This window comes from Haliaeetus albicilla, chromosome 28 (assembly GCF_947461875.1).
Source record: "Haliaeetus albicilla chromosome 28, bHalAlb1.1, whole genome shotgun sequence".
In the NCBI taxonomy this organism is placed as follows: Eukaryota; Metazoa; Chordata; class Aves; order Accipitriformes; family Accipitridae; genus Haliaeetus; species Haliaeetus albicilla.
The window spans coordinates 14,796,902-14,811,795 of record NC_091510.1 but is presented as its reverse complement, the minus strand read 5'-3'; the positions used below and the strand labels follow the sequence as shown (position 1 = coordinate 14,811,795).

Below are 14,894 nucleotides of genomic sequence, written 5' to 3'. Positions count from 1 at the left end.
TTAGCATCTCCTGTTTTGTACTGGGTAGTGCTGTCCTTCAGGTGGTTAAGACCTGGATGGGACGTCGTTGCTATTGCTGAATGACTTCCTCTTGCCCATACCCTGGTATAGAAAGAGGAGACCCCTTTTCACAGGGATTGAATGAGTTGGGGAAATATATGTTGACCTTGTTCGAGACAGTCTTTCTAGCCTGCTAAGTCCTGTTCTTCAAGACGAACCAATGCTCATTTGCCTACCTTGCTTTTGCCAGTGCCAAAGAGCAAGAGAAAATAATAGGTCAGATGTTCTTATTCCATGATGACAATCAAATGCTCCATCATCTAAGATCATCCTGCTTGTTTGGAAGGTGCCTTTCTGTATTTCCACCAGCCCTGGTTTAACATGGCCTGAGCATATACTGAAAGCTGCTCCTCTTTTAGTTCTGGCCACTGCTTACTGAGTTCTTAATTTGATTTTTAAATACTTCAAGAGTATGAAAAATGGCAGGAAGAAAAGAGAAGGAGCTTTCTTCCTGTGTAATGTTTGTGCCCCCAGACTATCAACAGTGTGCAGTGCACTCACAGTTTTAGGGAGCCTTTCATTACTTAAGTTTTTCTCTTTAGACGTTGACCCCTACATAAGGATGACTTGTATGGTTCCTCCGAAAGAAACAAGGTTAACTTAAAGTCAGACTAGTGTAGTATTTCTTAATCTACTAGTAGTAGCTTAGTTATGTGCCACTTAAAGTAACCAAACATGTTTTTTTTTTCTAGGTTTGTTTGTCAAAGACGAAAGAGTCTTGCTCTGTGAAGATGTTCCGGGTGACCATAATAACTTTGATTGCTATTATGGCACTATGGTAACAGTTAATTATCAACAAGTTGACTTGTTTCTCCCTTCCCCTTTCTACTCACCAGAAAGAAGATTGCAATTTTTTTCTTCTTCTCACCTTTCCTACTCAGAGAACACAATGTATTTAAATTAACAGTGAATATGCCTGGTAATATTGTAAAGTTGAAATCATTTTAGAAAAATGAGATACTGATGTGGTGCACGCACAGGTAATCTCTGTCCACGTCCCAGTGTATGGTGCACCTTGAATGTATCTCGGTGGCTCGTGCTACAGGGGCAAAGCTGGACTCGTGAGACCCTGCATGTTTTATGCATTCATTCTGTGCCGAAGTACAATTTCTGAGGTACAGAGAGATTCTGTTGGGTGAAATGAAGCTGGACTTGTTCCCAGTGTGGTGGGCAGTCCTGTGACTCTGAAAGTTTTGCTTGTGACATTGGACTTGTGGAAAGGAAAGTATGCTCTGGAGAGATTGCCATTTTCTGTTTCCAGTCCAAAACCCCACTGATTACAATCTCTCTGTGAACTGAGTACTTTGAACGGGTGTTGTGATTCTATTTACAATGGAAAACTGACCATATTTTGTGTTGAATACAAGTATATGTATATATACATATATACAGGTATACAAATACAATACTGTATACAAGTATCTGATCTAAACCCCATTAAATTCAGTTGGAATTTTTCCCACTAAAGGGAAAGTGATCGGATAACTCTTACATTACTACATTTGGACAAGGTGCTGTCAAGGTGTTATTCATATTATGTTACATAAGAAGATGGATGTAAATCTACAGAATAATTCTCTTTCTACAGTGCTTTGACAATATCAACCCTATATTTACTTAGCATTCATGACAGACGTTTTGAAAACCATCCGATTTACAGGCAAGTAGTTAAAATTGCGTTACTGCATTAGAATTAGTAATAGATTGTGGACCAACCTGTTTTGGTCCACAACTCTGATGTCCATTTCTTAATGAATTGTTTTTCTTCATCAGCAGTACCTCAAGTTCTGTTCTACTCTCTCCCTCTGCCACTACAGCAGGTACGGTATCTCTGTTGGTCTGCGTACACGTAACAGGCTTTCAATTTCTGTGCTATTCTAAAATGCCAATAGACACACAGCACTAGTGAGAATTGTGTCTTTTTTTTTTTTTTTTGCCTTTAGCATTGCAGGGGGAAAGCACAATTTCTCAGAGCACGCAACACATCAGCAGGATCCCTGAAGTGAATTTCTGTGACATTTTGCCTTGTGACAAGGTCTATTGTTGTCCAATTCATCAACCAAAAGTCAGATCTCTAAGTTATGAGAAAACTAATGCAAAGGAGAAACGTAAGTTGAAGCATTAATTTCTGTTATTTACCATTTAAGTAAAGACTATATGAAGAGTGTGGGGGAAGGGGCAAGAATCTTGAAAGGTAGTTAGCTTCCTACAAAAAAGCCTAGTCCAGAGGACTTAAAAAATCCTGATATAACTAATCATCACTGCAGTCAATATGTTTTTTGGAAAATCTGGCCTGGTTACCTTTAAGAATTTTGGGTCCTAAGATGTTTTGTCAGGTGTCACTGTTCTGCCTGGCCATTCATGGTAAATGATTTCATGTGAACCAGAAAGTCACTAATCACTTTAATTAACCTTTGTCTGTAGTTGGACAGGAGTTGATTGCGGGTAGTGGAGGGTCAATTAACAGATGTAAAAAAACCCAAACACCCAAAACACAAAGCACTTAATGGTGTCACAGGTGGTGATACTACATCTTTTCTGTGGGCAGAGACAGAAATTCAACTGCCACAAAACATAAAACTGAGAATTAAAACTCTGCTCACTCAGGCAGGGTTTCTGAGTAGAGTAATGTTATTTGAAGGCAGAGCTCTGTGAAATAAATTGCTTTTACTGGAATGAATTCTCTTTCAGCTATTGTCTGCCAGATGTTATGTGTGTAATATATGAGTAGGTGTATTGTTTACAACTTTTATGATATTTATAAGAAAGAGTTTAAATATAAAGGTATGCACAAGTTGTTGGAATCTGTATTCCTCTTTCCCAGACCTTAACATTGGCAATGTCTGGAAGCAAGTGTTAATATTACTAAACCCAGCAGTCATAGTCGTCTTTTCTTGGCCTCGGGAACAATTCTTGCACCAACCACAGTTAGCAAGTTGAGGTGAAATTGGGGACGGATGCAGTTCAGCCTCTGAAACACAGATGTCTGCCAGGGCCGGCATTGCCGATCGCTGTGACACTCTTACCTATCACATCAGCTGTTCCAGTGGGATTCACCCACTGGCCATTCTTTATACTGGAACGTGCTGTTGTCCCCAGACAAGCTGCGGGTAAGTGGTGCTTGCGATTCTTGTGATTAGTGCTGCAGTGAGCCCCGTGGCAGACACAGCTCAATACAGCGCTTTCAAGAGGTCGTACCTAAGTGATTTGTATTGCTCTGAAGCCTGAAAGAGTGTTGATTAATTAAAAAGACGTTAATCTCATTTACAAATGAGGGAGCTGTAGACGGATGAAAATGAAATATGAAAACCCTCTATCCCCAGCTGGCTGCTTTTGATATTAGGTGGAAAGGGAAGATAAGAATAAACACAAAGCATTACCTTCTCAAGGTCTTATGCTCCAAATAGCATTAAATGTGGATCCAAGAGTGAAAAATCAGCACAGTACACAAGCTACTGAAAGATTTCAGATCTGCACAAGTTTAATGAAGCTGAATGTATCCCCAGATGGAAGGTAACAATGTCAATATGAAATCCAAACAGAAGGAAAACCAACAAGCTGCTTAATGTAGCTGTAGCCAAGATAAATGAGAAGGAAAATGTTTTCGGAACAAAAAGCTAAGAGTTAAATATGGGAATAATTAAGATAAACAGTGAATATTTTAGAATCAGCTGACTAGCCTGATTCACGGAAAGATGAAACTATTTGAAATCAAAGTTGAATTAAATGCTAATTTAGGAGTTCATCTTTAACAGACCTTTTACTGTTCCGCTACGGGGTACCTGAATTCTGTGGGTGCAGGCTACTGTTGAGTGCATCCATTGTAACTCCTAATCCCTTGCACCTCCGATTTGTTGAGGAGAAGGCTGTTAGGAGTGTTCAAGTAGAAAAAAAAGCATTCATAAGCAAGACAAAGTTTATTAAACAAAAATTCAGCATGTCTTTATGTAGTCTAGTTTGATGTGGCCTTTTTTCCTCATAGTTCTTTGTCTTAAGAACTGTTTTCTCTGAAGGATTTAGACTTTCAACTGAGCAGTGTGAATATCCTTCAGCATCTGGGCTTTTTCTTCTCTCTGCTTCCATGCCATTAGTGCTTATCGCTCGCCCCTTTGCATTAAGCATCACTGATAACCAGGGACTGGCCTTACTTTCTCTGCGTGTTGTTTCTTGCTGCTGGCTCTCCCCTCACAATAAAAGCTTGGTGAGGATTTTGGTCAAAGCTGCTGGATATTGGTCAACTTAATGCATTTGCGTGTATTGCCTTCGGATGGTAATTAATGAATTCGTAGCAAGGTACCACCACCACAAAAAATCATCAGCAGGTTTTTTCCACACTGCTTATAGAATATTACAACTCATGTGAATTAAAACCAGAAAGTGCTTGAGGGGAAAAAAAAAAAGGATACCACATTTATTGGATGAGTTTATCTGAATCTTATCTGGAGATAATAGTTGTCCTCATATTCTGGTCATGCTCGTGCTTTTATATTTGTTATTGCATTGGATCTTCACACCCCACATGGGCCTTTGAGAAAGCCCTCAGAGGTACTGTATGTGACAGAGTGGAAGTTTACCACAATGTATTGAAGGCTTCTACGGTGGTTTTGGGGGGTTCTTGGTGTTCCCAGTTGGCAACTTGAGCTCCAAATAAAAAAAAAATCAGGGTTCAGTTTTCTACATTTCATTTGGATTGCATCAGCTTAAAGGACCATGAAACAGTAATTTTATGACAAGTAAAAAAACCAAGTAAAAATGAATTTCTGTACTGGTTACTGACTTAGTTTAAATAGTTGAAATCTTAGTGAAGTAAATCTGTCTTCATCCTAGTTTTTATACAAAATTCTGATAACCACTTAGTGCTTTCTTCCATCATCTGCAAAAGCATCACAGTATTGAATGTTTAGTAATTCAGAGTATTTAATAAATATTCCTGCCAACACTTGCACGGCTGAACTATTTTATCTACAGGGAGAACATTTTTCTTTCAGTGAGCAATCTTTTGGCTTTACCAGGGGATACAGATTTTCTTACAGAATAGTTCTCTGTTAATGAAAATGCAAAATGGCAGGGAACGTTTAATGCATTGCTAACATATCTGGACTATTAAGGGAAAACAGAAGAAAGTGGAAGGAAGATGTGACAACTAGTTTGTAAATTAAAAGGGAGTATGAGAGAACAAATAGGCTTTTTTTAGATCTGCCTCAAGACCTACTGTACATGTATAACTGATTGCATGGGTTCAGTGGCCATTTGTCTAGGTGTGTGGAACAGTATAAAAAAATGGGACAGCAGGTGACTACTAAGTGCAAGAGTTACTACCCGAGTTGGCAGAACTGGTAGATCTGTATGATGAGCAATTAAATAGAAAATGGATTCAAGGAATAACTGGCAGCAGTATCACAGATTCATAACAAAACACAAAAATGATGGAAATCCCAAGGATGTATTTTGCATTGCATTGCTTCTGGGCCCTTGGATTCCAGTTGTTCATGTTGTTCCATGCTCTCGGTCACCTACTAGCATGAGAAAAGTCTGGATTTTCTCATTTCCCAATACTGAAATGAAGATCAAAATCTGGAATGAATAAGGAAACAGTAAGGTCAATGCAGCTGTCTTGTTTCAATCTCAGTGAAATAATGCATTTTGATCCTTTCTTTTGTAAAATTAATTTTTATATAATGAAACAGTGACTTCTGTTCTAAACAGTCATTTTGAAATCAGAATGTTTCCTTTGGAAAACGCAGGAATGGAGCACCTTGGTATTCTAGAAATACGTGATTCTGGGTTTTTGTTTTTTTTTTTTTTATTTCTCCACAGATTAAATGGTATTTGATGAAGCATGTTAGTTTAGGCAAGATCAACATTTCTCAGTGCCAGCTTATTGGTAGCATGTCTCTGGACAGAGTCTTGGCTGGCAATAAGTGTAAAAGCACAGGAATAGCTTTAGACCATTTCCCCTGGGCTTGAAGGGCCTCCCCCCAGGTTGTACTATGTGATGATTATTCAAAAGATCTTTTAAAGTTCATTTTTCTAGAGAAGTGCTATGAAAATTAATAGGATTAAAAAAATAAAAAAAATCAGCTTATATTTCCCAGCCTAGTTCAATGTCTGAAATTACAGAGGTGACAATCTGTGAACGTGGCGATGATGTTGTTAGAGCTGTGTATTACTCTCTTTAATTTGGTGACTCACCCTTCTCTCTGTGAAGTACCGTGTCTCACTCGGGTCTGTCCTCAGTGTCTTGCGTCTCACATTCAAACAGCGAGGTTACTCCCCTGGCCTCGGTTTGCGTGGCAGATGCTTATTCTTACTAAGACTATTTTCTCACTGATGAGAGAGATGTGGCTTTATGATCAGATTTGTGCTGAAGTGCCTGACTGGATCTTGACGTTCACTTTGGCTCTCTATTATAACAATTGGTGATATTCTGTGTGTGGGATGAAATCTTTTCTCTTAGGCTATTTTTTGAAATGTTTTAGATATCCTGTAGAATTTCAAAAGCTTGTTTCTTGTTACCTACAAATTTCTTTTGACTGTATATATCTGCTTCTGAAAAGAGGTGCTTTGTATTTTAAAGGTTTCTCTTGTGGTTACGCATGCCTTTATCCAAGAAAACATCTTCTGGTATTGTATTCATATTTTGCTGTTACAAGTGTGCAAGGCTAACCTGGGGACATTTGTACATACATCCTTTCACAGGGAACACAAGTGACATGTTACCTGAACGAGATCCAGTCAAAAAATCTAATGGAAGACCTGATCTTGGAAATGACTGTAAGTCCCATATTTTTTTAAAATACTGTTGGAATGTATACTTGTATAACTTCGAAGAATTACTTTTAGGCTTGGAATTCTGCTGCTGGAATTTAGAGAAGTTTCATTTATAACTGGTCGTTATAGAGAATTAGCACTTAGGAATCTATTAAATACCTGTGATTTGCTATAATTTTCTTGTCATTCCAATTTATTCTTATGTCTTCATTAGGTTTTTATAGACATTCTGGCTGCCCTCTCTAGAGAGTTCTTAGACTTGGCTTCAGATGCAATAAAACGACAAGTGATATTTTCCTTGACAGGGACTAAAATCTTGTGAGGTGCTCAACACGGCGAACCCTTATACAGCAAAATATGTAAGGATATGAGTGTACTATGAGTGCAGTATTTGTGTGCAGGCAATGCACGATACAGTGTTAAGGAAGAGTTTGGGGTTTTACTCCGTTGACCTAGTGGATTAAAAACATCAGCTGCTGAAAGGGGCCATCTCTACCTTAGGATGCTGACACTGCCTGCATCAGTGGAGATGAAATGAAGTTCTTCGACACAAGACTTTTGGGTTGATTTCAGGCTGCCCTTTTAGTGACTGCGCACTGCTGTCAGAGCCAGTCTGGGCTGAAAATATTGCTTCTTTCCCGTGAAGATGAGTATCTGCTGATTACATATGTTATAATGGCATAGCTCTGGCATTCATTCAGTATGAGCAGGATTATGCCTTCTCTTTTCTGTTTATGTGGATGCTCTGTTTTAAGGTTTGTTTTTTTTATAAAGATTTGATTAAAGATTAGGCAATATTTGGATGATAAAACACCCATATGCTGGCACGCGCTTAGAGCAGTTTGCTACCCAGGGCCACGTGAGGAATAGAACACAGGCTCTGCTTGTTGCCTGGGTATGCCCCAGTGGGATGATCTGGGAAAAATCATTCCCCTTTGGATTTTTTTTTTTTTTCCACATGGCTACACACCTCAGAAAAGGGCCTCTGTGGCATTACTATGATGCACGTTTTAATGAGATGCTGTGTCACAGGGAAATGTTCTTCTGTGCTAGTTCTTTGAGATGAGCATGCTCAATTTCCCTCTGCCACTTGAGCATATGTGTGGATATTTGCATGCTGAAAGTTAAGTATATACTGCCAGGCAGATGTTTTATAATCAGAGCGCAGGTCAGCCTACAATCATGCAGTTTCTCTGCAAAGCAGGGAACTGCTGCTGTAGACCAGAAACACAAAACCAGCGTTCACAGCATGACACAGTTCAGACTGGAGTGGGCTGGTTTAGGACATGGGCTGATGGGATGCTCTGGAGGTATCCAGGAGAAATAAGCTTTTCGGGATGCGGTGGTTCCTGGGCCAGCTGTGAAAGCAGAAGCTGTGGTGCTGTGTTGGCACACTGGTTCTTGCCGCCTAACTCTCCGCGGGGTTAATCTGCCTTGGGGAAGAGCCATGCCATCGTGGCTATACTCTTCATCCTCTGTGTAGAATAATACAAAACTCTCAAGTTCCTGCAAGTTCAAGGCAACATTTTATAAAGAAATTGTAATATTCATTAGAGTTAGGTCGTTCTCCCGCACATAGGATTAGAAACAATTTTTGCTGCATTCCAAATTATTTCTCTCAGCAAAGATAATGTTTTTCAAATTAACGTGTACTTGCATGAGCATGGCTTCTATTATATTAAAATGAACATTGGCACATTTGTATTCTACTTGGACTGCCGTCAAAATAGCCTTCAATGTCTGCCCCAAAGAAAATGTTACAACGTTAGGTGCCCAGGATATTTGTCCTTGTAAATCAAACAAGGATCTTATTTCCCCTGTAATGGCAGAATGAAGGTGATCAACCAGAGGCTTTTTACTGAGTGCTAATTTAGACCTGCAGCAGGTCCTGTAACGGCAAGCAAGGGAGTAGATGCCAATGTATTAACTGCAATTTTATTATGCTCTTCTCTAAGATTTCTGACATAATTAAGAATAAAACAGTATTCTTCATATTTTTAGGGATTGATACAACAATCAGTTCTATACAGATTTTGGAAACTCAGCAAAGCATTGACAATCGCTATTGCAGTAAAAATCTACAGTGCAGGTAGGTAAATTGTTTCATTATGCTTTGTTATGGTGGAATAAAATACCATTGATTTGGCTGGCTCCTCCTCACAATCGTTTACTCTAGCTTGCAGAAGCTTTTTTCTACATTTTCGTAATTTTTTTCTTTTAAAATTTAAATGCAATTTCCATGTTTTTGCAAAGATACCGTCTATCTCAAAATCCTGTGTGTATTAATGCTGCCTTTTTCAGGTCCGGAAATTACAGCTATATTATTCCTGTTAACAAATACACACCCATGGATGTAGAAATCTCATTGGAAATAAAGTAAGTACAATTAGAGATAATACATACATAATAACAGTGGTTCGTTTTTTGGATCGTAATTTTTGCCTGATTCCTATTCTGACATGAGTTTGTCCCTGTTCAGAGGAGTGGGACAAATCTATGCACAACTGAGTTCTTAATGTAGACCTTTGGGTAGATCCTTTGCTGTAGTGTAGGCCCAGTACCGCTCTCCGCCCAATAACGATTTCACCCATTGATTCAGATATTAAAATTCAGTAGTCGTAAGGTTCAGTCTAATAATCATTTGCGCAGACATGTACGCATATAGGCCTTTGGCCTAGGGATTTGATTTTTTTTTTCCTGTTTTTTGGTGTAGAGAAATATTGTTAGGAATGTACATAAATAACTCCAGAGAACACCTTTTTTTGGTCTGTTGCGCCAAGCCCTGTAAAAGGGAATTCTTGTACAGGAACCTCCGGTAGTGCATAAAATTGTGACTTGCAGCAGACTTACTGCTCTCAGCAGATATCTTCTCCTCAAATAAAAGCCTAGCTCCACTGTGTTCTCCCAGAAATAACAAGTCTTTTCTTTTGGGGTTCTTTCCGGAGAAAGTCCAATGATAGCCAGGAGAGCTGCCAAACACTCTGCTTGATGACACTTCATGACTCCAGTCTCTCCAAGAAAGGGCTTGGTGAAGTTACGGATGGTCTTTGGGTCCAGTCTTTTGATCTTGAATGTTATCCTTGTAAACATCTGCCTTTTTCAGATAAGAGGAAATATAACAGTACTCCTGAAGTGCTTGCTTGTTTTCTAGAGCCCCTGCAAATTTGTCTTTTAGGTGTATGCCATTATAATCTAATAATACAGCCCTCCCATGTAGGGATTAATATATCATACTCAGAGTTTCACTGAAGCAGTTACTGAATTTATTTTGGATATTGGTTTGTGATTTGGGGGGAGGGGGATTTTCAATATATGCCTTTTCTATATACTTTCACATAACAAACCACAAAATTAAAAAAATCAAAATACTTAACAAAGCCCAAACATATTTGGATTACTGCTGTGTCCAAATACTGCAAGATACTGTAAATACTTCAGAAATTTGGAAAACCTTTATGCCTGCTGAATAAAATCAAATGAAACCAACACACATCACTAATAGCCTGTCTAGGACAGAGAATCTGCCATATATGAATTACATGCATTAAAAATGCTGTTTCTTATAACACCTTGTTAATGTTGTGAAAGCACATTTTGTTGGGGGGTGTTTCATTGTTCCCCACAGCATAAACTAGAAATGTTCGTGTTGCCTTTTCCCCACCTTCTGCTTTTGTTTTTTCTGCTAGCCATTGCCATATCCGAGTTCCTTTGGATCTCCAAGGCATTTTTGTTTGTTTATGCTCTTCTCAGAAAAGCCATCTGGTAGGCTAGGAAGTGCTGGAAACTCTCTCTAGGGATAGTTTGGAGAAGATATGACCACAATGTCCTTGCTGTTGAAGAATTCTGAATGAAATTCTGTTTACCGCTGCTTTCCAAGACTAAGTCTGGGATATTTGTACTTCTTTTTAATGATATATTTGCATGTGTACAGTGGCAAATGGGAGTTACTTATATAGGTCCCTGTTTTAAGGCTTATTATGGGGTGGTATTCCATAAAATTGAGGTTGTGTTAGATGCCCAGGTATCCTCTGGCACAGGTATATTATGCCTATCCTTGATGTAAGCCATGCAACTCAAGCATGTCGTGAACATTACTTTGTATAAAAAGTCATATACAATAGCTTCTAATATGAACATTCTTAAGGTTTGAGGAAGTATAGTGTACAGTTCTAGATTTATCTTAACAACTGTAAAGATCACCCAGATTTCCCAATGCAAAACATCCTCCATTCATGGGAGGGAACAGGACCAGATCAGAGGTTGGTGGCTTAGGTTTATCTCCTTCATATCAGCCAGTGAAGTAAGCTCCTCTGCTTTATTTCTCCACAATTCAATTCTTTGGATTTTTTCCCCCATATGTATATTGTATTTATATATATGATTATGCTATTTAAGAGCAATGGAATAGATCCTTATTTTTCTCTGTTTCTTGAAGCACCACAGAACCATTAATTATATTTCTCTGCAAAGTCACATTTGGAAATTATTGCTCCTATTATTCTTCAAGCCAAAACAGTAGGAAGGATTTCCTAGAAACCACACAGGTAAGATTTTTGCAGCAATACTCTGGCTTGTGGGGATCATTTTTATAAGATTAATGGCTGCAAAATTCTGATCTTGATTATGGGTAGTAGAAATCCAAATGGTACTTTGAGTCTGCTGGTCGTAGCTGGCTTTGGCATGACCATAATGAGATGCAACCCTTTTGTAGGAGTCAATTTTCTGCTGACTTTTATAAAAATCTAGTGACACTCTGCAAGGGCAGTTTTGAGTCTGCTTCAGCCTAACTCACCACTGTAACTTGTATCTCCAGAGATACTTAAGAAATAGGGGTACTTCTCACCCAGGGCCTTAGGAGACAGAGTCCTCCAAACTCTCATCTACTCTACTGTTTCCATTATTGTCTTATGGGTAATGAATTCCAGTTTTTAAGTCTTGAATTCACTGGAAACAATGGTAGTATTCCCCTTTATTTCTGTGTGAACAGGAGTTTACCAATAAATCTCTCTAGGGAAAATTCTTCATTGTAAAAGCAAGAGGTGTTTACATGTCATTCTCTGGATTGCCTCAGTGGGAATAAATGCTGCTAAAACATATTAGCTTTTCCCAGTAAAAAAATATTTGGAGACTGGATCTTGCAAACTTTTGATTATCTCCAGTAAATTGATGAAGGCCTTAAACTCCCTTCAGATTCTCTGGAAATATAAGACTCTTTCAGGGCCTTGATTTGTCCACATTGCTTGAAGATGCTTATTCTGGCTGAAACGGTAGGAAAGGCAGAAGCAAGGATAGTAGCGTTTCTGAACACATTGTAGGAGAAACCTCCCTGAAGTTGGAAGTCATTTCAGAGTTGTCTTTAGATTTCTGATTTATGCTGCCATACATGATATGTTCTTTTAATTGGCTTGAAATTACTTTTTTGGGTGCTTTGTCAAATTCGAGCTGCCCCCACCCTTAAGCAGACTTCCTGATCAGCTTTTCAAATGTCTTTGCAAAAAGTTACGGGCTTCTCTGCTACTGCTGTAAAGCCATCAGAAAGCCAAAATTGTCCAAGTTTTGACCTGTCTACCATAATCCAACAGAATTGAAATTAAGAGAGTTTCACAATGCAGAAATATCCTTGAAGCTTACTGCCAAAACTGGTCAAAGAGATTTCCTGCGTCAACCCGAAATCCACATCAAAAGACTAAAGCTAACTAGCCTCCAGCAGCAGGGAGCATTCAGATTTGATGTGACTTGGAATAGAAATGCTGCCTCGTTGAAGAGGGCTTTTTTTCCCAAGAGGATTTTCCCAGGGACTGGAAGGCTTATTCCCTACCAAGGGGCAGGACGGTAATCCTTTGGACTCAGCGGTCTCACATAAGTTGTATCACGTGAACGTATCATCTCCAACAGAGAGAACGTGTCAGAAAGCGAAGGGGGGAGGGAAAGATGAAGGAGTTGAGACACTAGAAACTGATGAAATAAAAGTTACCATGGATCATCAGGCTAAAAAAGAGGTGAAGATTGAATTTTATTCAATGTAGCATAAACATTTCAGATGCAACATATATTAATTTCCTTTGTACGTGGCGGGACACCGCAATCAAAAATAGCGTGAAATCTTGCCTGCATCTGTTTTTGAAATACTGAGTGGAGACGCTACCTCTATCTTTGGAATAGAGAGAGGACCTTTCACTGCCTTCTGAGGGCTACTGAAGTTGCCGTTTCAAAATCAGCAGAATTGCCATTTGCTACTATTACACCTTAAAGCTCTCGGGCCACCTGGCACGTCAGGAACAATCCCTCTGTATTGTGGGATTTGCTTGGAAAACGAGAGGGACTGCAGTTATCCAGAGCCAGCTGAGTGTCGCTGGGAGGCAGGTGCCTGGCAGAGCTGATCGGAGCAAACCCACGTTCGCAGGGTTTGTCTTTAAATACCCTGACTAGAGCTATCAAGTCTTGTTACCGTAATTACTTCGCGCTGCGTTTGTCAATGAAATGTTTCCAGAGCCTATTCTTCTCTCCCACTTAACGTGAAATAAGGTTATCTAATCTCTCCCTCTCATTTATCATCTAGGGACGTCAGCATATTTGGACTCTCCCCGTAGCTAAACTGTATGACAGCGCGTACTATTTCCGTGTAGCTGCACCGGTAAGCCTCTTCAAATGGCAACACAGCAAAAGACAAATAGCGTTTGAACTGAGAGAAGATCTGATATGAATCTCCTTTATTTTTCTTCTGCAGGGTTTTGCAGGCTGCTCGACAGATCCTTATTTTGCTGGAATGTTTTTTACCGATTACTACTTCTATTTTTATCGGCAGTGTAACTAAAATGTCGCTGATCATTCTGTTCTTTGGGAAAAAGACAAGGAAGCTCTCGATGTGGAAAAGAGACTTGTGAATGGCCCTGGATATTTTTTTAAACCTCTTGCTGAGTTGTATGGCACTTTCTTTTTTGTTTCACTTTTAATTTAAAAAGAAAAGGAGAAAAATGAAGTGTTTGACAACAACCATAGCTCTGCATTTCCAGGAACTGTTTCTAAAAGGATGTGAGGCAATGGAGTATATGATGTGTAAATAAATAATCCCATTGATCATAGTGAAGTTATATGATATTGTACATATAGCAGACAAGAACAAATGGGTAGGAGCTCTGCTGAGCTGGGATACACTCCAGTCCTCAGAAGATGGTAAGATAATAAAATGTTATTTGCAGTCAGGAGACCTGCTTCTGTCCTACAGGCATATACCTCCTCTTAGTATCTGCTGCCCTTTATTTATATATAAATCTACTTTTTTTCCTAACAAAACCAAAAGCAAACAAAACTTTGAGAGAGAAATGTAGCACTGTGCAAACGCCCTCTAAAATAAGTGCTGTAAATTAGGGAACAACAGGTCAATTCTATGGTGTGTGTAAGTATTTCCATTTCAGAAAGCAGTACCATCATTACCATTACAATTGTGTGATTTAACGACACTGCTGCTGTTTGAATGAGATATATTTCAGCTACCCTTTTTCTTTTTTTTTAACTGTACAGCAGGAATGAACTATTTACTCCTAAATTCAGGTTATTTTTTTTCTTGGTGTCTGTGATTTGTGCTAGTGTGATGAAAAAACAGAAATATTTGAGAAGACTAATGTCTTGCCTGCATAGCTTTCTAAGATGGATGTGGGTACACACTTGCATGGGAGAAATCTTTCTGTTTACATTTAGGAAATACATTTTTAAGGTAAAGCTATTTGAATGAAATTTCACATTAGTTGCTCAGACAGGAGGAAAACAGATGTGAAAACCAAGTACAGTATCAATAGTGTTGTGGGGTATGTTTAGAGCAATCATTCATTTTGTGTAGAGAAGAGAAAGTAAATATAACAGAGAGACTGTAGGCTTTTAAAGATTTATAATGTAAAAGTTACATTTGAATAACCTTACTCTGAATGAAATTCTCTATTTAGCAGTGAAAGGGAAACATTAGGAGGAAAAATTAATCTCTACAAAAGAGCTGACTACAGTCTTTGTAAACACCGATGTGTCATGATTGTATATTTATTGCCTGACAATATGATGGGAGAGTTTAA

General features: G+C 38.8%; 1 protein-coding gene across 1 annotated transcript in view; it reads left to right on the top strand.

Moving 5' to 3' along the window:
* Nucleotides 1–14,894, top strand: part of MYRFL (myelin regulatory factor like) — a 40,037-nt gene extending 25,143 nt beyond the window's left edge. Inside the window, exons 15-24 of the mRNA XM_069773351.1 lie at nt 753–838; nt 1,649–1,720; nt 1,834–1,880; nt 2,004–2,168; nt 6,760–6,834; nt 8,833–8,920; nt 9,133–9,207; nt 11,267–11,375; nt 13,391–13,465; nt 13,559–14,894. Of these exons, the coding sequence (XP_069629452.1) occupies nt 753–838; nt 1,649–1,720; nt 1,834–1,880; nt 2,004–2,168; nt 6,760–6,834; nt 8,833–8,920; nt 9,133–9,207; nt 11,267–11,375; nt 13,391–13,465; nt 13,559–13,645 (879 nt within the window). The 3' untranslated portion in view covers nt 13,646–14,894. The remainder of the gene's footprint in view (nt 1–752; nt 839–1,648; nt 1,721–1,833; nt 1,881–2,003; nt 2,169–6,759; nt 6,835–8,832; nt 8,921–9,132; nt 9,208–11,266; nt 11,376–13,390; nt 13,466–13,558) is intronic.